Here is a 20,448-nt window from a genome sequence, read left to right on the forward strand (position 1 = left end):
AATTCTCCTAAACACAATATCCCTCTACAAGAGATAATGTTCTCTGATTCTGAGAATGGCCGCTTCTGATTGGCCGTTCGTCACACCCCAACGACGCGCCGATTTGCTGGTTTTGTCAGCCAATCCGCGCGACGCATCTCGAAATGTTCCGCCCATAGTTCCCAGCCGAGACTGACCTGCAGGACCGAGGGGAGCTGCCCCCGTGCCTCGTATCTCCGCGCTCGCTGCTGTTCGTGCATCACTGACCCGCCCCCTTGCAGCGGAGCTCTCCCCACCCAATTGGATACCATATTCACGGCACGTACCGCACCGCAGCCCTGGGAAGTCGCAGTCGAACGCGATTGACACAGCCCAATGACGATGCTGTGGAAAAGCTCCGACCTGGAGAGCTTGGACTATGGTGCGGGTCCTTAGTTATAATATAAAATAAAGTACGATCCATGCGACCACTAACCGGTGCGGCTGACCACTGCTGCAGACCTGTTCGAGAGCGTGGTGAACAAGTCCGGCATGGGCTACAAGTACCGCAACGGACAGGAGAAGAACCGGCTCATCTACGCGCGCTGGTTCCTGACGCTCGTCACGGGTGTCATCACGGCGCTCGTGGCGGTCTTCATGCTCTACTTCACCACGCTGCTGTCATCGCTCAAACAACACCTGCTCGAGTACGCCATTCGCCACGAGCTGGCAAAGCACGTGCTTTTCGGCACCACGTTCTGGAGCATCGTGGCGTTCAACCTCGGGCTCGTAGCGATCGCTGCGACTGTCACATCTTTCGGTGAACCTGTTGCCGCTGGGTCGGGTGAGTTGTTGTGGCCTTTCGAGGCAAGAGAGGGATGGAGTGGGTACTCACTTCAAGCACGCCGCGATTTGTTGCACTGAATCTGCTGTCTAGGCATTTCGGAGGTCAAGACGACTCTTAACGGCATGAAGATCCCACGCATGCTGCGCCTGCGCACGTTCTTTTGCAAAATTATCGGCACAACTTGCTCCGTGGCTGGCGGACTGCCAGTAGGAAAGGAAGGCCCAATGATCCACAGGTGCGGCTTGCATGTACGGCGGGATTCTAGTTTGGAAGCTAACCGCTAGTTGATGTTGTGCAGTGGTGCGATTGTTGCCGCAGGACTCTCGCAGGGCAAGTCATCAACGCTAGGGTACGACACAAGGTAAGCAACTTCGCCATGGCCGACGTAAAATACGGGCAATGTCCAATTGTTTACACTTTGCTGTAGCTTTTCTTACTTCGCAGGTTTCCGAAACGATAGAGAGAAGCGCGATTTCGTGGCTTGTGGTGCTGCAGCGGGTGTTGCATCGGCATTCGGAGCTCCTATCGGTGGTGTTCTGTTTGTTTTGGAGGAGGGTGCCTCGTTCTGGAACCAGACCCTCACGTGGAGAACGCTGTTCTGCGCCATGTCTGCAACATTTACGTTGGCATTCTTCCTCTCCGGAATGAACGATAATCTGTCGTGGGGGACCCTTGGCAGTCATACTGGTAGCTTCAGCTTCGGGCCATTTACCTCGAGCACGTACCAGATATGGGAGGTGCCTCTTTTCATTCTTATGGGTATTGGCGGCGGGTTGCAGGGGGCGTTCTTCAACGGTCTCAATACGCGTCTTGCTAGAGTGCGATCTCGCTGGGTCCGTACACGTGGCGTGGCGTGGATGGAAGCTCTGCTCGTGTCTGTTCTGATCTCATCGCTGTTGTTCTCGACACCATTCCTGCTTGGAAAGTGCCACAACCTCCCCCAAGCTCGTGACGACGTCATTCATCTTGCAGATGCTGCTGGAGCCGCTACGGCGCCTAACAAGGCCTTCGTTTTTGGAATGGAAATGTTGAAGAAGAACGGTTCAGCTTGCATTTGCGAAAGCTGTACAAGCGTATCGATGGCTGGAGCTGAGTGCTTCCAAGCTGACGAGACTGTGCAGTACCCGTACAAGAAAGAGTTGGTACGTTTCTACTGCCCTGAGGGCCAATACAATGATTTGGCCTCGCTGATGCTGACGGGAGGAGAAACAGCCATCAAGCACCTGTTTCACGCACCGCCGGACTCGTTTGATGTGCGCAACCTTGTGGTTTTCTGGCTTATGATGTTGCTGCTGGCATGTATAACCTACGGTCTCAAGGTCCCGAGCGGATTGTTCGTGCCCGCTCTGCTCATTGGGGCAGCCTACGGACGGCTGTGGACTCGAGTGATCAATTACTTTACGAGCGTGCAGCACATGAAAACGGTTGACCCACGCACGTATGGGCTTGTGGGAAGCCTGGCGATGTTGGGCGGAGTGACACGCATGACCATCTCACTGACAGTCATTATCCTCGAATGCACGGGCAACATCGAGTTCGGTCTGCCGCTTATTCTTACGTCGTTCTTTGCTCGCTGGGTCGGCAACTACTTCAACGAAGGTATCTACGATATCCATATTCATCTGCGCCACGTGCCGTTCCTGGACTGGGATCCGCCACTACGCGGCGCCTTCCTGCGTGTGAAGCACATTATGACCCCGAACCCGAAGACGCTGCGCACTGTGGAGCGCGCTGGGGTGATTTTTGACCTGCTCGTAAGCACGAAGCACAACGCATTCCCCGTCATCGTGGAAGACCCAACGTTTGGCAGCCGCTTTTTTGCGGGCGTTATACTGCGGAAGCAGCTCAACGTGCTGCTGAGCCACAACGACTTTAGCGTTGAGAAACCTAAGCCATTCCACCGCCAGCCGCATCCTGCCTCCTACCAACCGGACGTGACACCGACAGGAAATCTACGTCACCGTCGTCCTAGAGATTTAGAGGCAAACGACACTCCTCGCGTAGACGACAAGCTGCTGGAATCTCCTCTCGCCAGCAACTACTGTCTGTCGTACCACGATATGGAGGCGCATTATCCGCGATATCCGATCCCGACTCCGATGCATCAGGACTTTCTTGCTGCTGCCCATGCTGGCCGAGTCGCTGGTGACGAGTTGTACACGTTGTCAGAAGAAGACCGTGGTCTGTGGGTAGACCTCACACCTTACATGAACCAGACGCCGTACTTGATCCAGGAGGAGGCCCCTTTCGTGCGCGCCTATCGCCTCTTCCGGAGTGCCGGTCTCCGCCATCTCGTCGTCGTGAATCGGCACAACAACGTGCGCGGCATCATCACGCGACGCGAGCTGGAGGAGGAGCACTGCACTCGCTGTTTCCGCCTGGCCAAGAACATCGACACGGACGATGTGTATCCTCTCTCCGGCGCACCTCCTGTCGGCTTCTTCCGCAAGCTGCGCCGCAAGGTGTCACGCACCGAGCAAGTTAAACGTGCGCTGAGCAACTCGGTCCCGATCACCCGTGACGACGACATCGATGGCAACGGAGGCGACACCCCCATGAACGAACTGCTCCCGCGCTGATGATCGATCACCCGTCGTGCCGTCAGCACTATCCTAACAGTACTTGCAAACTAAGTAAGAGCGCAGCATCAATCAATCAATTGAATAGACTGTATTCACCATGGCCTCCGTCTCCGCTCCCGGTGTCGGTGCAGTCACGTTTTCTACGCACAACGACGTTACTCCAGCGACCATGGCCCGGAAGAGGAAGGCGACGACGAACGCCCCCACGACTCCACCGCCAGGCCCCGGAGCTTCCGAACAACTCCGTCATGTAGCGAAGGCGCCGGCCATCCCGCCGCCGACCACCCAAGTGTCGTTCAAGGAGATGCAGCGGCTGCACGCGATGCGGATGGAGCTCTTCGGCTTCGGGGGCTGGCTAGCCTCTGCTCTGTTCTACGGTGCGTGAAGACGCTGAGCTTGCGGCTGAATTGGGAGATTGATATTGACGCTGGGTGTTGCGCTGCAGTGCTGTTCCTGGTGTGGGCATACGTGCCCGAGGCCACGTTGGAGGCCTATGGGTTCACCTACTTCCCATCCAAACATTGGGCGGTGGCGGTGCCGGCCATGATCGTTGTGACCTACCTCTTCTCGCTGGTGCTCTACAAGGCAGTGAACCTGATGTCCACGCCCGGACTTGGGTCGTACGCGACCATCCTCGACACGCACACGGTGCCACTGCCCGAGGGTACCACGTGTTTTGAAGACGACACGGAGGCTACGCCCGGGATCGGGGATATCTCCATCTTTGAAGTCAACCGGCACCTGTTCTCGGTCAATCTGCAGCAAGAGGACACGGAGCTCAAAGAGCAATAGATGTGAGCGTGCTCGACAACACCAGCAAAACGATATAGAAGTTGACCCTACGTGCTCTGACGATTCTTTATCTCGTTCCCTGGAAACGCGACTTAGTTGATACGACACCACCGAGCCGCCAACTCGCCATCTACTGATTGCCCGGGCGCGTCTACAAGCCCATAGCATACTTCATGATCTGGTTCTTGAGTGGCTCCACGGCGTTGAGCGTGCCCATGCCGACGTTGCGTGCCACCGACACGGCGTCTGGCGTGGGGCCGAACATCCGCTTGAATCCGTCCATGGCCATCTGCATGGTGATGTTAGCCTTCATACGCTCGTCCTCGTACTGCTGCAAGAAGTACTCGCTCGAGAGGTTCTCGCCGCTCTTGATGCCCTCCACGAGCAGGTTGCTCAGAGCCTGCACGTCACCCAGGCCGAGGTTCAGGCCCTGGCCGGCCAGCGGGTGGATGGTGTGCGCGGAGTCGCCCACCAGAGCGAGACCAGGCTTGATGTACTTGGTGGCGTGCTTCAACTTGAGGGGGAAGGCGAAGCGGTGACCCACCGTAGCCACGGCTTTGGGCGGAGCGACAAACGGCTCCGTAAGCGCGGCGGCCGACATGATGGTGTTGGCGGCATGGTGCACGCCCTTCACCAGGTCCGAGAGCACGGGGATGCCCGGGAACTCGGGCGGCACGGGCGTCGTCGACGGGGCAGAGTAGGCATCGTTGAGGCGCGCCACGAACTCCTCGGGGCTGAGCGCCGTGAGCTCCTTGGCCATGTCGGCCGAGCACGACCAGACCACGGACGAGTAGCCGTCGCGCATGGGGAGCAGAGCCACGGGGCCCGTGGGGTAGAAGCGCTGCCAGGCCGTCTCGTTGACGCGGTCGGTCTTGACGGTGGCCACGACAGCCTGCTGGTCGTAGTCCCAGCCCCAGGTGCCGAGCGCCGAGAGCGTGCGGATGATGGAGTTGCCGCCGTCGGCAGCCACCACGACGTCGGCCTTCATGCGCTGGCCGTCCTCCAGGCCGATCTCCGAGATGGCCGAGACCGACGTGGGGCGCTGGAAGTGCTTGACCTTGGCCGGGCAGTAGAGCTTGAGCGGCGCGCTGTCGGCCGAGTCGGCGGCCAGCGCGTTCATGCGCTCGTGCAGCGCGCGCACCAGCACGCGGTGCTCCAGCACGTGGCCCAGCACGTCCTTGCCGGCCTTCTTGGCGTCGAAGCGGATGAATCCGTCGCCCATGGCGTCCCAGGCCTGCATGTCCTTGAACACGGCGCGGTGGCCCTCGGCGACGAGGTCCCAGGCGCCGCAGCTCTGCAGCAGCTGCTGGCTGGCCGGCGTGATCGTGAACACGCGCAGGTCGACCGAGTCCTCCTCCACGGACGGCGCCACGGGGGGCTCCGACGGCTCGATGACCGCCACGCGCTTGCCCTTGAACACCGGGTGGCTCTTGAGCTGGCAGGCCAGCGTGGAGCCCACGAGGCCGCCGCCCACGACCACCACGTCGTAGTGCGGCACCTGCGGGTCGAACGGGGCCGCCGCGGTGGAAAGCGAGCGCGCCGCCAGGGCACGCGAGCAGCGCAGCTGGCGCGTCGACAGACGCGCGACGGAGGAAAGCACCATGGGGCCGAGCTGGGGAAGTGGGCGCTGGGAAGTCTGCGTAGCTTTTGCACCGAAGTCTGTGGCTCGAAGGCGTCACAGTCCCGTCCGGATAAAGTGGTTTCGTCCGGATATTACGAGTATACTGTTCTCCGCTAAGTTGACAGCCCCGACTAAGTTGACACGCTAATGGACTTCAACGTGGTGACGGCCTGCAAGAAGCAGAGTACTGTACGATACGCCGGCGCAGGGTGGCAATGGGCTCTTTGCATTAGTTCACTGGGACCGTCTTATCTTCATCGAAGCAATAATAATACGAGACGCACTATCCTATCGAAACTATCCGCTATCAACAGTCAAAAGGGGGCAAAATATACGGGAGAAGCAGTCGACGCGGCTTGCGCCTTCTCCCCTGCTTACTAAATACCGACGGGATGCTTGGCCACTTCAATTCACTCGATCAGGGCGGCTCGGAAGGCGCAGCGCGAAATCAGCTGCACATATACTACATCCGCGGCGGCGCGCGCCGCGGGTGTGGGCGGAATTCTGGCGAGCTCCGACGAATCTACACGGCGACGACGGGGGCCGCCGATTCCACTGGGACAGCAGGAGAAGCAGCCTCTGTCGAACTGCTAGCACTAGTGGTGGAGCTGGTAACAGCTGCGGCACAACTCGTAGCTGTTGCTGCGGCAAGCATGCAGTCCGGCGACCCCGACACGTCCGAGGGGGACGTCCCCATCTCCAGCAGGTCGCAGCTCAGCGGCGAGTCGAACGAGTCGACGGCGTACGGAAGCTCGTTGTTCTCGTCCGAGCTCTCGTCGTCGCCCAGGATGCAGTCCGACGCGTAGTCAATGCTCAGGTCGTCGTATGTGCGGGTATTGATGGCGTCGTAGGCGTCCATGTCCTCCATGGCGAAGCGCACTTCCGAGTCAACGACCATGCTGCGGCTGCTTCCCCCGAAGAAGAAGTCTTCGTCGCCGCTATCGTCCACGTGCATGATGTCGTCGCCGTCCTCCTGCTGCATCATCATCATCTCCATGTCGCCGTCTTCCATCAGGGGTACCTCGCCCAGCCCGTACTGGTACATGAGGTCGTACTCGTTGGACTCCCACCGCTCCCGGTTGATACGGAGCGTCTCGCGCTCAACGTGGCTGATGATGGAGATGGAGTGGCCGGCGTTCTCTAGGATGTCTAGTCTCTCCTCGGGCTCCAGGTAGCCCAGCTCCATGTACTCCTGACGGTCAACTCGCTGCACCAGACGCTCGCTCTCGTACGTGTCCAGCGGGCGCTTGGTACGGCGACGCACATCTACAGACATACCGAGCTGCAGAGGGCAGGAAGAGCAAGTGGAACAAACCTTAGATCGTGACCAGAGCATCCCCCTCATCACATAACGTGAGGTCGTACCGGCACGCCCTCCGAGGACACCGTGGCGGTCCACATGGTGGGCTCGAACTCGACGACGTCGGCCACGTCGAACCGCACGCGCTTCTTGGCCGGCTGCTGGGCGTCCGCCGTGGTCTCCGTCTCGGTCTCCGCTGCGTCGCTCTGGGGCTTGGCGGTCTGTAGCGGGATGTCGTTGTTGTCTTCGTCGCACGGGGCCTCTCCCTGCGGTTCCTCCTCGACGGGCTTCTGCTTCAGGACCGTGGCCGGCTCAGGGGCGGGCGCGGAGGCTTCAGCGAGCGGTGCCATGGTGTTGTATTACGGCTTCGTCTATGGCCAGTTCCTGAGCTGCGGCGTCCAGCGCAAAATGAATTGTGCCAGTGCGGCTTGCGAAAGAAAGCGGGCTCTCTGCCTTTCTTTGCGCTCCGATTATGTGGCGACCAGAAACGCATACCCCGCTCTATCGAGTAATGCCTAAACTCTAATCTAGGCGATTTTACCCGTAAGAACCAATATCCCCGTGCTATGGGGTGGATTTCTCGCAGCAGTGCTCACTGTCAGCCACTGTAGAGATGTGACAAATCAACCAATGAGAAATCCTGAGAACGCATTTTCTGCCAATGCGCGCACGTTAAAAATAGCCTTTGACAGCCCACACTGGGCATGTCTCCGGCGCTTTCCACCGCCTTCAAGGTATCCGCTGGCCACTGCAGGCCACGCTCACCAAGCAGCAACCCTGCAAGAAGGCCAGTACGCTGTGTTGCAATTGTTGCAGTTGGTGCAGCTTCCGCCGCCGCGGTGTCAATTGCCGCTACTGCCTGCTGCACCTAGGCGACTTCTGGTCGGCCAGTTGGAGTCCAGCGCCGCCACCCCGAGCAATCCGTGCTCGCCATCATTTCAGCGCTGGCACTCGCCATGCTCCGAGCGGTGCTGGCCCACATGGAGCGTGGTGGTTTCGCGGACTTGTTGGAGGTGCGCGGTCTTAGTTAATGGAGTCAGTGGCAAAGCTCGGTTTACTGAAAAGCAAGTGGCGGCGGTTGGGACTATTTTCGCCGCGAGCAACAGTAGTCAGCACAAGTAGCCAGCGCTCACTTCAACTTGACTGCTGCGCTGCGCCGTCTACTTCCAGCACGAAGATCGCATCCGACAGCACGTAGTACGGCTGCTGCATATCCCCGCGGCACAAATAGGGAACGCGGCTGAAGTGCCGCAGCTTGAAGCCCGCCGGCAGCAACACGTTGCGCAGCAGCAGACTGGCGGCGACCTCAAAGGACGCACCGTCCGCGCAGAGTCCGCCGCGCATCGGCAGCTTCTCGCTGGGCGCCACGCGCTGTGTGCCCACCTCCACGAACGCCGAAAACGGCAGCACCACCGCCAGCAGGAACAAGCCGTTCTCCGGGTCCAGCATCTCGCGGATCTCGCGCAGCATCGTCACCGGCTTGTCGGCGCGGTCGAGCACGTTGAGCATGCTGCGGCAAAAGTTTTGCCAAAACGCCAAAACCATTCGATCCATCAGATTAATCGTGACGAACAAACCACATCGCAGCGTTGCGCGGTCAATAAAAGGGTCACGTCCAAGGGCAAGAGCCCAACTCGACGCAGCGAGCGCACCTGATAATATTGTAGGGCTTCCGCGACTGCACGAATTCGTGCTGCAGGTCGCAGGTTTGTACGCTGTTGTAGCCTCGCGCGTTCAGGTGGGCCACCATGGGGGCCGACGCCTCGGTCGTGGTCACTTGGTCCACGAGCGAGGCCAGCGAGGCCGTCACGTTTCCGTCGCCGGCTCCAATGTCGAGCAGCGACCCGCGGCCTCCTGCCACGGGCAACTCGCGATGCAGAAGTCGCTGCACTTGGGCGCGCGAAAGCACAAACATCTGACCACCTACGCCGCGCAACAAATTAATGAAAGAGATAGCAAGAGAGGAGCACGATCGTGAGCCGGGAGTCGTCCAGTGCGGTGCTGCTATGGGATGCCACGTCGGCACTGATCGTCGGTCTCACTTACGCCCGAGAATTCCGTTCGCGTCGGTCAGCGAGTAAAAGAGCCCGAGTACGGTGGAGCTCAGGGATTCCCACAAGCTCCCTCCCGTGCAGGTCTGCAGGCAGGCAGCACCAGTAGTCGCGCACCACAGCGTTAGTCGGTGTAATAAACCGAGTACTAGCGAACACAGAGCGGTGCGTACATCCAGGAAGGCCTCGGTCTCTTGATCGCAGTCCAGCTGCACAAAAGCCGAGCGTAGAGTGGAGTCTCTGCGAGACGATCGCAATCTCCGTGAGCCACAGCGGGTAGGCACGGCACGAGCGCCCCAAACATCGTGGGTGAGTCTTACAGCAGCGTCGTGTCCACCCCGTAGTCCAGCCTCGGCCCGAAGTGCGGTGCGCGTGCGCGCTTCGACGCCTCCCTGACCCACGTCTTCATCTTCGATGGGGGAAATGATCGAAAATATGTACGGTATGACATAATATGTGACGTACTTAATTATGTTCGTACACTATACACAATGATGTAGCCATCTCGGCTTCAATGCCTTCAGCTGGCATTGTCCTCATGCACGCCTGCGTACAACTGCAATCGTCTACGCAGTCATTCAAACTAGCAAAATGTGATTCCAAGTTACAGGTCGAGGTCGATTTCACACGGATCTGCGGGTGCTGCCGCTGGCTCCGCTGCTGGTGCGACTCCTACTGCCGTGCTGGCATTTGTACCATCATTGCTGGCGGTGGTAGCAGCGTCGGTCTCCATGGGCTTCACGTCCTCAGCGGCATCGTCGCCTTCATCATCGTCGTCTTCGTCCAGGTCGATCTCGTTGGGGTCCTCGATAGTTGCGGCGGTAGCGCCATCGCTGACGAACGGCGCCGTCACGACGTGTGGAAGCTTCAGCAGCTCCAGCAGAAGATCTGTTTGAGGATTACCGGTCACGAGGACCGGTCCTCCCTCCTCGCCATGTCCTGGTGCTGTCTTGACAAAGTCAGTGATCCACTCACCTTCAACCTTGTTAAGCTTCTTCTCTGCAATAAACTCCTGCAGACGCTGCTTCACCCACGCGATATCCTTGTCTTCGATTTTCATCTCTTCCTGGGGCACGCGCGGCGCAAACTTGTTGGACGAAGCCAGGTGATGTGTCGCACGCAAAATTGCCAGCCACTCCAGATCAAACATGATTTTAGGCGGCGACCTCCCGGCAGGCTTCGGGCTTCGACTTGCTCTGGCAGACTTCTCTTGCTCGGTCTCGACTTGCTTATCTCCGTTCGTCGTCGATGTGGTTTCTGCCCCATCCTTGTGTTCATTTGTTGATGAGACCTCTGTAGTGGTGGCCGAGGGGGCCAAGTCCAAGATTTGCATGAATTCGCGACGCGGGAGACACTTGTCTAGAGCCAGGAACTTGGTCGTTGCCGGCTGTGACGGAGGCTTCGGCGCTGCTTCTTTCTCCACATTTGCTCCCGACTTCTCTGTCTCCGTATTGTCACCATTAGCCGATGTGGGTGCTGAGTCGGTCGCTTGCTCCGGGTGCACAACAATGGCGGCAAATTTCACGTGCAGGTGTGCGGCGAACCAGTGCTGCGGACGCAACTGATACAACAGGAACTCGCCCGCAGGACTGCCCAGCGAGTTGGTCCTAATCTCCTGCTCGAAGAACGGTTTGCGTCGCAGCAACTGGGGCACGTTGCCATGCTGCTCGATCCCGCGTGGCCAGTCGTGCGACAGGAACGCTCCTAGAGGAGTCTTGTCCACCTGCTGCACGTGCGAGAGCTGGAAGACCTCGAGCTCGCGCACGTGGTACACGCTGCGCATTGTGTTGTTGTCGAAAGGCATGGACTCGAAGCGTCCCGCCGTGTAGTGCTGCTGCTTGTAGATGCCCGAAAGCCCGGCGATGCGCAGCCCTGCCACGTTGATGACGCCCGCGGCTCCCAGGTAGAACATATTGGGGGCCACCCACCCTCCGTAGTGCAGCTCCTGCAGGTAGCCAGAGGCCTCGTGATTGCCGCCCACGAACACAGTGAGCACGGGCGCCGTCTTCTCCTGCTTGTAGTAGCGGTGGAAGGCGTGCAGCGCGCGGTACTTGGGCGGGCAGGCCAGCGTCTCCAGGTCGCGCATGTTGCGCATGCACTCGAAGTCGCCGCAGCACAGCAGCAGCTCCACGGGGTGCTCCGGGTCCATCTCGTTGACGAAGTTGACGGTCGCGTAGATGTCGTCCAGCAGCCCGTGGGCGCAGCCTACCACGGCGACGCGCACCATGGTCGACAATATCGGAGCTCTTGGTGGCGACTGGATGCGGATACCGGCACGCTAATCTGGTGTGGCCCACACCACGATATTTTTGACCTGTTGAAGTTGCCTTCAGCTGCTGCTTGGGTGCGCCGCCTGCTGTTGTTGCACTGTGGGGCCTTGCAGGCCTAGCCCATTGCTAAAGATAATGCTCTGCTTTAAGCAGGTGCTGATGCGCGTCAGATGCTGTGACGCAAGCCCTGGCATCGGTGGCGTGGCGCCGTCCCGTGCAATTGACTTTTTGGTTTGCTGTGAACAGATTATCTACCCCCGAAAAATAAAGGGCATCTGTGGCGCTACCCATGTGAAGTTACTTACCTGGTGCTTTGCAACCATATCCGACGGCTTCAACATGGTCATCGGCGATGTTGAAGTGCGCCTGGTGTCTGCAATTAGCCCAGCGTTTCGGGCGGAATTTTGCCAGGGATACTTCAGTTTCGCGTCCTATGCCGCCTGCGCCGAGGTCTCAGCCCTTCAGACGGCAGTGGAGTTGCTTGGGACTTTCCTCCTGCTGCGTTTTACCGCCTGGCGTCGAGACGCAGTACACGCGGCGGCGCACGGCAACCGCGGACTGTTTCGGTGCTGGCTGCAAGCGAGCGCGAGTCCCACCAAAAAACACATCAGCGGCGTGCAACGCGAGCTTCGCAGGCATGGAAGGCCTTTGTAGAAGAATGCGAAGACCATTCTACTATCGAGTCTCCCTATCAGGAATGTTGAAAATGTTCCGTATACCTTTTAACTGCGATTTACAGACCAATATCTCTATAAAATAGGTGATTAACTATATGAGAGTTCCTTTCCGCATTCCACCAGCTCCTATTGCAGGCATGCAACCACTGGAGAGAGACCTTGAAGTTCAGTGCAAGATCGTTCTTCGCGGGTAGGGCAGAGGTGCCATCTGGTCGCGCACCTCCAAGTTAGCCTTATCCGTAGCGATTTAGCGTTAAAACCTCGCTCAAAGCCTACTCAGACCGCCAAATCTGGGCCGAGAGGACGCGTGGAAAAACACGTAGAAGCGCCGCCTCTTTGAAGCAGGCGCCGCTTGAAGCTCCAGGCTCCCATAACGCAATTCGCTTCAAGCCCCGCAGGAGAAGAAGCAAGAGACCGAGAAAGATGGTGTCCTCCCCGCTGCCCTCGTCGACGCTGGATGCGCTGGCGCCGCCCTTCTATCCGTCCATGACGTGGTACCCGGAGATCACGGACGACTACTACCTGGAGCGCCCGCACTCGCCGGGCAAGGCTGGCTTCGTGATCGCCGACCCCGTGGAGCCCGTGCAGGAGATCCCGGACGAGGAGCTGTTCGACCCGGCCTTCTACCCGCTGACGGCCTCGGAGATGCTGGAGCTGGAGCAGGTGGACGAGATCAACGAGATCCTGGCCGAGCTGGACCTGATGGAGAGCCACCAGGAGCTGCACTACAAGCTCAGCGAGAAGACGCGCGAGCTGCGCTCCAGCTCGGACGTGGACGCCGAGATCTACAGCATGATGGCCAAAGCCGCCAAGGCCAAGAGCTTTTCCAAGCAGCAGGGCGTGCATCTGCAGAAGAAGAACAGTTTCCACGCCAAGAGGAACATGCGCTCGTCGCTGCACCAGCCCCGCTCGGTGAAGTAGAGCCGCCCACACGTCGACCAGGCTTTTGACGTGCGGCGGCACTGTTTCAACGCAACGGAGTGAGTGAGCAACGCGACGAGCGACCGCGTGTGTCCGGACAGATCACGGCACACGCAGAAAAAAGGAAGAAACTCGCGCTCCATCTGACTCAATCGAAAAACAACAAACCACCAAGCTAGCCAGAGCCCCCCGCGTGCGCGCGGACTCTGGTGACACACCACAACACCAACTTACAACCAGCGGACAACTCGTGCTACGGAATGTCGGCAAGAAAAATACCAAGTAGCAGAAGTACAGAAAATAGTTAGGACGAGAGAGAAGAACGGCATGCAGACGAGCAATGAGCGAGCGAGCGGCGCGACGATGGGACTGGGACACGAGCTTCTGCGACCAATGGCGTCCGATTGAAGGCAAGCCGACCCGAAGCAGAACTCCATGGAACCCTCCACCTACTCCCCATCGCGACGTCGTGAAAGCAGCGTTTACTGTGAATCGCGCAGTACGAGAATGTACCAATATCCCAGAAAAATTATAACTAATGTAAGATGGAGCGAGTTTTTCAACGAACGGCGCGTGTTGCATCACCTCTTCTCGTGCGATTCAACTCAAGCGCTCGATGCGAGGTTGTCGCGGGGTGAGACTTGGCAAAGTGTTTTGAGGGCTTCCAAGGTTCGACATGGCAGATCGGCGCAGAGCAATAGCGCGGCGATCCTCGGAGCTCAAGCTTCGGATCCGGTCGAGGTTGATCTCCTCCGCGTAGCTTTTCATCGCGTATTCATTATCGAGGAAGCTGTCGAGCAGTTCACCACCCCCGATCTCGCTAGTCGTCGTCGCTGGTTGGAATTGGCATTGAAGATCTGGAGCGTTCATTCGGGAACGTCGACATTGACCAAGTCGACGTCGAAGCAAGTGGAGGAAGCGGATCAGTGCGGTCGGTGCCATTTCGTGCAATGAGCGTCTGAAGTTCACGATTCCACAGAAAGGATATGATTTGGATGGATGTTGCTTGGAATGTGCTGCTCACCGAGACGCAGCCAGGTTACTTCAGGTCACGATTGGATGGATGGAACGCAAAATGGACACTGTCGTACTACAAGCCGCAAAAGCTCATCAGAGCAAAATATCAATTACCTGATTGCACACAGACTTGCACCTACGCAGCTGAAATGGCCTGCACCGTGACATCAAGAGGGCCCTTGACTGGCAGGGTAAATGCGTACTCGTACGTGATCTCGAACGGGTCTTTCACCGTCTTGAGGTCGAAGCGACAGAAGAGCACTGCAGTGGCGATCCGCATCTCTAACATAGCAAAGCGCATGCCGACGCACTGGCGAGGACCCGAGATGAAAGTCCCGAACTTGAACGGCGACATCGCCTTGACCTTGCCGGTCTCGGGGTCGATCCAGCGCTCAGGCTTGAAGTGCGAGGCATCGCTGCCCCACACATTCTTCAACCGAGCCGTGGCGTAGGTCGGCATCATGACTGCACAGCCCAATGGCACGAAGGTTCCGTCGCTCAAGGTGACCGATTTGTTCGGGACGCGGGTCGTCGCAATTGCGTGCAGTCGTAGGCTCTCCTTCACCACCGCCTCCAAGTACGGTAATTCCTGCAAATCGTCCACTGAAGGAATGCCGATTTCACCAGACATGAGTTCGGGGAGCTTTTTGTGAATCTCCTTCCGCAGTTTGGCCAGCACCTCCGGGTGCCGGTTCAAGCTCACCAGAACCCACGCCAAGCTAAAGGTGGTCGAGTCTTTGCCCGCAAGTAAAAAGTTCATGACGGCGTCGCGCACAACTGTAGTATCCATACCACTGCTCGACTCAACAAGAAGATTGAGCACATTCTTCCTGTTGCTCATCTTGTTCTGCATCGACTCGCTCATCACTTTGTGGGTCAGCTCGTGCACGATCTCACATGCTTGCTTGAGCTTGCGTTCGTCCCCGACGTTCAGGAATCGCTTGAGCTTCCACACCCATGTGGGCGACAGCAAACGCGAGCCTAGGACTTCTGTCATCACCTCCACTGCCGCATTGAAAGGCTGATCGTTCTTGGCGTCCACATCACCGGTGAGATCATTCAGATCGACACCAAACGCAATCTTGGTGAACGTGTCGCCCGAAAATTTGCCAAGCAGTGATTTCATATCCACAGTGCGTCCTTCCTTCGAGCATTTCGTTAACACTTCACGTAGCTGCAGCGTCTTCTCTTTCACGACAGTGTTCATGACGTCACGCAGCGTTCTCGTTGTGAACATGTGGCTCGCGGCTCGACGTTGTTTCTGCCAGTTTTCACCGTCGGCGCCAACGATCCCCTCACCGAAGAAGTCGTAGAGCAGGTCTCGGAGCTCGACGCCACGTTCGAACGTGTCGAAGTGCGTCTTGAAGATATCCTCCAGCGTTTCCGGCGACGTGCATACAAGAATTGTGGGTCGGCCAACAAGACGCAGCACCCACGGTTTGCCCCCACGGAGGTTGCTCTGCTCGCTCACCCAGTCCCAGAAGCGCTCCTTCTGGAAGAACCAGGCGTCCAGCGTGTTGCCAAGAAAGGGAATTGTCGACGCTGGAGCGTGCAGTCCTTGCTTGGTGAGAGCGGCATCCACGACATGCTGCGAGTTCACACTGGAGACGATTCGCCACGCTGCGTAAAATGCAGCGAGCGAGGCGGCAACCACGAGCACGTCTGTCCACATGATCAATACTAAGGTAGTGGGCTTGGAAAGAGAGAAAATAAAAAAAGGAGCTGCAGTTCAAGTCCTCTCTCGTATCTGGGCGAGGACAAGGAAACATGCAACAGCAACGACTTCAACTCTAAAAAGCCGAATACTGTACACTTCGTTTCTGTATGGTATACTGAACGCAAGTATTTCAGATGGCTGCAGTCAAATTTAAATATCTCGCCAAAACCTTGAATTTCGCAGTAGAAAATCAACGGCTTGACTCCAGTCATTTTGCAACGACAGACACGCCAAGCGCCAAGCAGTTGCGTCGCTCTTCCGGCGTCTAGACTGCTCCTCGCGCCCGCCACCTCGCGCATCTTCACGCCCGCAGCAGATCCAGTCGCTTGTGATCCTTCCCAGCCACCTCCCACGGTCAGAAACCAAGTATGGCGCCCGCGAAGCGATTGAACCTGAGCAAGTCGCGCGACGACGACGAGAGCTCCTCGGCCGCGTCCTCCGGCGACGAACAGGAGCAGCAGACGCCGACGCAATCGGCCGAGGAGGGCGAGGAGTCCAGCTCCGATGAAGAATCCGACGAGTACGTGGACGCCCGATTGATCCCCAGCGTCACCGCTGATTGTTTCCGAGTTGTGTCACAACGCTGACAATGCACATGTGAACACTTGATGCAGGGAGTTCGTGATCCCGCCTGGCTTCCAGAGCTTTAAGGGTAGCGCGGCGGTGACCCGTGAAGCTGTGATCAACAATGACCAGGAGCTCTGGTTCTTCAAGCTGCCTAAGAACGTGCGTTGCTGCTTGTTGGATGGAACCGCAGCATTTCGTCGGTGTGACTGACGAACGATCTCGTTGGTTTTGTTGTCGTTTTTGCTGCAGCTGGACGCATCGGCGCTCGCCAACGTGACCATCAAGGTGGATGATGGCAAGGCGGCGGCGCCGGGTGAGGTGCTGGCCAAGGTTACGGCCGGAGAGGCCAACAAGAAGTATGTGCTCCAGAGCGAGGACCGCATGCTCACGGACCAGCTCGTGAATGCGCTGCCGCTCGCCTCGGACCGTGCTCGGTTCGTACTGGGCAAGCCCTTCTCTCGCTGCTTTTCGCTCGTGGAGGACCGCGTGGATGCCTCCCCCGTACCACAGGAGAAGGCTGTCGAGGCCGCCACCGCTTCGCCCGTTGTGGTGAAGCGGAAGAAGAAACACTCGTCGGACAAGCACGAGAAGCACCACAAGTCGAAGAAGGCTAAGCACAAGAAGTAAGCTCCTTGCGACCCGACACATTAGCGCTGCACTCCATAGACCACCTGAAGAAATTCATCACCTATTTGTCATTTTGTTCTCCTCACTCGGTTCGTCTCATGCCTTCAGCTGAGTTTCGCTCTCAGCGAAAAGATGGTACCTGCAAACGAAGAGGTGGTCGTCTAAAAGAGCAGAAGCGGTTCTGCTGGCGGCGCCTCCTGACGTTTTGAGCTCTTGTGCTCTTTGTCCTTCCTCTTCTTCTTACTCTTCTCGGCATCGCCGCCATTCTTGCTTGAGCTGCTCTTCTTGGATTTCTTTGAAGAGGAGCTACGGTGTTTGTGACGGCTCTCCTGCGCTTCAACTGGCTCCTGCTCCTCGTCGCTAAAGCCGCCAATGAGCAAGTCCTCTTGTTTTCGCGAGGACTTCTTGGGCTTGGAGCTCTTGGACGAAGACTCTTTCTTCTTCTTCTTCTTGCCATCGTCCTCACCCCGAGGGGATTTCTTGTGCTTTGAGCTCTTCTTCTTGGATTTCTTGTCGTCTTCTGCTGGCTTCGCAGCTGGCGTCTGACGATGGAACCATTGCTCGGTGGGAACCTTCTCATTCTCACCCAGAGGGATACTCAAGTCCACCGCAGCCAAATCGGTTTCCTAGAAGATCACAAATTGTTAGTATGAGTGGAGCAATTGATAAAAAGTTGTTTGACAAATGGCAACGCACATCTTCACCAATTGAACCACGCTTCTTTCGAGTGCGCCGACGGTCTTCATCACTCGAGCGTGCGCCTTCGGGCATCAACTCATCCTCGAGAATGTCACGCGACTTCGACTTCTATTTAGTGGAAAAATGAAGATAACATAATCAGCACTAACGATTCTTCCATTGGCCAGCCAAACCACTCGACTCACCTTTGAGGCTTTCTTCTTCTTGCCGTTCGTTCCAGAGCCCAAGGCACCCATCATATCCGCAAAACCCTATAGATCACCCCAAATGCATAGATATCAGCGAGCAGATTCGGCAGCAACAAGCTCGTAGTACATAAGCTTACCGCGTTGGATCCAGCATCATTTGAAGCTTGCCCACCAGCCGACAGGTAGAAGGGATCCTTACGCAGCCGCTCCTGCTCGCGGGCATACTCGCGTTCCTTCCTTTCTTTCTCATCCGCAGAGTTTTCAGATTCCGACTCCGATTCCGACTCCGAAGATGACGAACCATCGTGCCTACGGTGGCGGTGGTGCTTGCTTCCAGGCTTACGTTCAGGAGACGCGTCGCCAATACCACTGTATCCGCCACCGATACCAGCGTGCCCCTGGCTAACAAACGACACTTCGAGGTCATCTTCACTCGAAAATGCTGATACGTCACCACCCGACTCAAGGAATTTCGCCTCTGACTTGCTCAAAGGCTCGTCCAGGTCCAGATTACCAGGCAATGGAACCTTGCGTTGTGCCTTGACACCAACAGGGGCTAATCGCTCAGCGAAGTACGAGTTCAGCACATCGAGGCGCTTCGCCGGATCCAGAGAGGCACTACCATCAAACGCGCGCTCAGTGCGCTCTTGCGCCGTAAGAGCACCAAGCCCCATGCTCAACGCGAGCAAGAGCTGCTGCAGGCATACAGCACGCTCCTGCACCTCGATGTATTCGCTCTGGACGAAAGCAGGAAGTCGCTCCATAATGACTGTTGCAATACGCTCCACTGTGGCATCGTCCGCACGTTCGGCCATAGCTGTTAGAATCTTCAGGAGAGCCTGAATGAAAACGGTTTGTACGTGACCAGGCAACGTTGTTGTGCGGGGCTGTAGCATCTCATCTGAGAGATCTTCCAGACGCTGAAGTTTCTCTTCCTCGGTCTCCCGATCGTCATCTTCGTCCTCCTCCTCCTCGTCATCATCATCCACGTCATCCAGAAACTCCATGACGTACTCGCCCGTAATCCAAGCCGCCGCATAATACACCTCCTGAAGAGTGCCTGCTCCAGGACCGCTGAGTGCCTCCTTCTCCATCAGCAGCTCAATCATGTTGTCCACCATAACGCTACGCACACTCTTCACACGAACCGCGATATCCACAAGCTGGCGTGCCACCTCCACACCATGCGACCGCTTCGCAGGCTCGTCGTCCGTCACCTTCATTTTGTGGTTACTGCTACTGCTAGAACCAAGCATGCTGCCCGATGACGGGGCCAACGACGACAGCGAGGCGTCAACCGTAGCAGCAGTGTTACCCGGCACACGAGCAAGCTGCACCAGCACGTGAATATACCAGTCAAAGTCGTGAATGTTGGCGTACTTGTTGACCGAACACACATGCAAGATGTGCGTGATGAGCTCGTGGCGGTAAGCACCGTCGGCACTCAGCGTCTGGCGCATCAGCTCGCGGATAATAGGGGCCGCGTTGTCCGGGTTTACCATTCCAGACAGCAGCTCCAGCGCTCGCATCCGGATCGTGATGTCGTCCACAGCAAGACACTCGACAATCAGCTCCTGGTGCTCCGTGACCACGTACGGGTGCGACTTCATCAAGTTGCCGAGACCAACAAGACCCAGGTAGCGCAGGTTCTGGTCCGGGTCCTCAATGTAGCGGCGCAGGTGGTCATTGCAGAGTCTGACGACTGCCGCCACGTTGCGCGGCTGCGACCCGTCGCTCTTCTTGGTGTACAGCAGCGCCGTGGTGACGGTGCTGATGCACTCGTAGAGCAGCGACTTGGCCGGGGTGTTCTGGATCACGGTCGCGAGCGGGTCCAGCAGCTTGCGCGCGAGGCGCGGCTCCTCTGGCACGAGGCTGGCCAACAACTTGACCACCTTGATGAGCATCCAGTTGTTGGAGGACGTGGTGAGCAGGCGGAAGAACTGCGGCGCCAGGCCCAGGTAGTTCTTGGGCTTCTTGTTGGCCAGCTCGCAGATGACGTTGACCGCGCACGACACGACCGTGACGTCGGGCTCCTCCATGCGCTCCTTGAGGCGGTCGAAGGACAGCCGCAGGCCCTGCGGGTAGCGCAGGAACATCTTGTACAGCACGAGCGTGGCCTTCTTGCGCACGTACGGCTTGGGCGAGCCCATCATGGCCAGCACGTCGCCCAGCAGGTCGCGCGCCAGGTCCGCGGTGACGATATTAGCCAGCACGTTGATGGCCAGCCCCACCTCGTGCTCGCTGGCGCTGCCGAACTCCTTCTTGAGCAGGTTCGTGCACAGCAGCACCACGTCCGTGGACTGCGTGAAGCTCTGGCAGGCCGCGTTGTAGCCGATGCGCTTGTGCGCGAAGCGCTCGTAGCTCATGACCTCCACCACGTGGAAGGCGGCCCAGCACATGTCGTAGCCCAGCATGTGCAGGTACGTGAGCTTGCGCACGGCCTGCGCCTTGACGAACGGGTCGGTGCTGCGCAGCTCGGCCTTGATCTCCTGCAGCGCCTGCGAGATGTACACGCTCACGTCGCCCTTGGCCGAGCGGATGCCCTTGACCAGGTCCTGCAGGTTCTTCTCGAACATGGCGGCAGGGCGGGGGCAGCTGGACGGCGGGGCGGGGC

General features: G+C 58.0%; 10 protein-coding genes across 10 annotated transcripts; 4 read left to right on the top strand and 6 right to left on the bottom strand.

The window, feature by feature from the left end:
* Positions 1 to 360: 360 nt before the first annotated feature.
* On the top strand, positions 361 to 3,384 carry IUM83_10201 (Chloride Channel (ClC) Family; the record flags this gene model as incomplete). Its single annotated transcript, XM_067934690.1, has 5 exons — positions 361 to 400; positions 479 to 802; positions 896 to 1,040; positions 1,104 to 1,166; positions 1,233 to 3,384. 5 exons carry the CDS (start codon positions 361 to 363, stop codon positions 3,382 to 3,384), a joined length of 2,724 nt encoding a protein of 907 aa, XP_067793064.1.
* Positions 3,385 to 3,484: 100 nt separating this feature from the next.
* IUM83_10202 (N-acetylglucosaminyltransferase complex, subunit PIG-P) lies at positions 3,485 to 4,179 on the top strand (the record flags this gene model as incomplete). Its single annotated transcript, XM_067934691.1, has 2 exons — positions 3,485 to 3,764; positions 3,833 to 4,179. 2 exons carry the CDS (start codon positions 3,485 to 3,487, stop codon positions 4,177 to 4,179), a joined length of 627 nt encoding a protein of 208 aa, XP_067793132.1.
* Positions 4,180 to 4,330: 151 nt separating this feature from the next.
* Positions 4,331 to 5,782, bottom strand: IUM83_10203 (Ubiquinone biosynthesis monooxygenase COQ6; the record flags this gene model as incomplete). The annotated part of the gene is made up of 1 exon (XM_067934692.1): positions 4,331 to 5,782. One exon carries the CDS (start codon positions 5,780 to 5,782, stop codon positions 4,331 to 4,333), a length of 1,452 nt encoding a protein of 483 aa, XP_067793153.1.
* Positions 5,783 to 6,323: 541 nt separating this feature from the next.
* IUM83_10204 (uncharacterized protein) lies at positions 6,324 to 7,450 on the bottom strand (the record flags this gene model as incomplete). The annotated part of the gene is made up of 2 exons (XM_067934693.1): positions 6,324 to 7,082; positions 7,166 to 7,450. 2 exons carry the CDS (start codon positions 7,448 to 7,450, stop codon positions 6,324 to 6,326), a joined length of 1,044 nt encoding a protein of 347 aa, XP_067793130.1.
* Positions 7,451 to 8,234: 784 nt separating this feature from the next.
* On the bottom strand, positions 8,235 to 9,560 carry IUM83_10205 (lariat debranching enzyme b; the record flags this gene model as incomplete). Its single annotated transcript, XM_067934694.1, has 5 exons — positions 8,235 to 8,610; positions 8,753 to 9,023; positions 9,147 to 9,237; positions 9,325 to 9,391; positions 9,472 to 9,560. The coding sequence occupies 5 exons, from the start codon at positions 9,558 to 9,560 to the stop codon at positions 8,235 to 8,237; spliced, it is 894 nt and encodes a 297-aa protein (XP_067793020.1).
* Positions 9,561 to 9,755: 195 nt separating this feature from the next.
* Positions 9,756 to 11,378, bottom strand: IUM83_10206 (Lariat debranching enzyme B; the record flags this gene model as incomplete). Its single annotated transcript, XM_067934695.1, has 1 exon — positions 9,756 to 11,378. The coding sequence occupies one exon, from the start codon at positions 11,376 to 11,378 to the stop codon at positions 9,756 to 9,758; it is 1,623 nt and encodes a 540-aa protein (XP_067793022.1).
* Positions 11,379 to 12,521: 1,143 nt separating this feature from the next.
* IUM83_10207 (uncharacterized protein) lies at positions 12,522 to 13,019 on the top strand (the record flags this gene model as incomplete). The annotated part of the gene is made up of 1 exon (XM_067934696.1): positions 12,522 to 13,019. The coding sequence occupies one exon, from the start codon at positions 12,522 to 12,524 to the stop codon at positions 13,017 to 13,019; it is 498 nt and encodes a 165-aa protein (XP_067793021.1).
* A 1,153-nt stretch (positions 13,020 to 14,172) lies between these two features.
* Positions 14,173 to 15,708, bottom strand: IUM83_10208 (Cytochrome P450; the record flags this gene model as incomplete). The annotated part of the gene is made up of 1 exon (XM_067934697.1): positions 14,173 to 15,708. The coding sequence occupies one exon, from the start codon at positions 15,706 to 15,708 to the stop codon at positions 14,173 to 14,175; it is 1,536 nt and encodes a 511-aa protein (XP_067793124.1).
* A 413-nt stretch (positions 15,709 to 16,121) lies between these two features.
* Positions 16,122 to 16,947, top strand: IUM83_10209 (Succinate dehydrogenase assembly factor 2; the record flags this gene model as incomplete). The annotated part of the gene is made up of 3 exons (XM_067934698.1): positions 16,122 to 16,273; positions 16,368 to 16,479; positions 16,570 to 16,947. 3 exons carry the CDS (start codon positions 16,122 to 16,124, stop codon positions 16,945 to 16,947), a joined length of 642 nt encoding a protein of 213 aa, XP_067793131.1.
* Positions 16,948 to 17,108: 161 nt separating this feature from the next.
* Positions 17,109 to 20,410, bottom strand: IUM83_10210 (putative AP-3 complex subunit delta; the record flags this gene model as incomplete). The annotated part of the gene is made up of 4 exons (XM_067934699.1): positions 17,109 to 17,573; positions 17,644 to 17,754; positions 17,832 to 17,897; positions 17,972 to 20,410. The coding sequence occupies 4 exons, from the start codon at positions 20,408 to 20,410 to the stop codon at positions 17,109 to 17,111; spliced, it is 3,081 nt and encodes a 1,026-aa protein (XP_067793143.1).
* Between the last annotated feature and the right edge of the window lie 38 nt (positions 20,411 to 20,448).

This window comes from Phytophthora cinnamomi (genome assembly GCF_018691715.1).
Source record: "Phytophthora cinnamomi strain GKB4 chromosome Unknown Contig30, whole genome shotgun sequence".
In the NCBI taxonomy this organism is placed as follows: Eukaryota; Oomycota; class Peronosporomycetes; order Peronosporales; family Peronosporaceae; genus Phytophthora; species Phytophthora cinnamomi.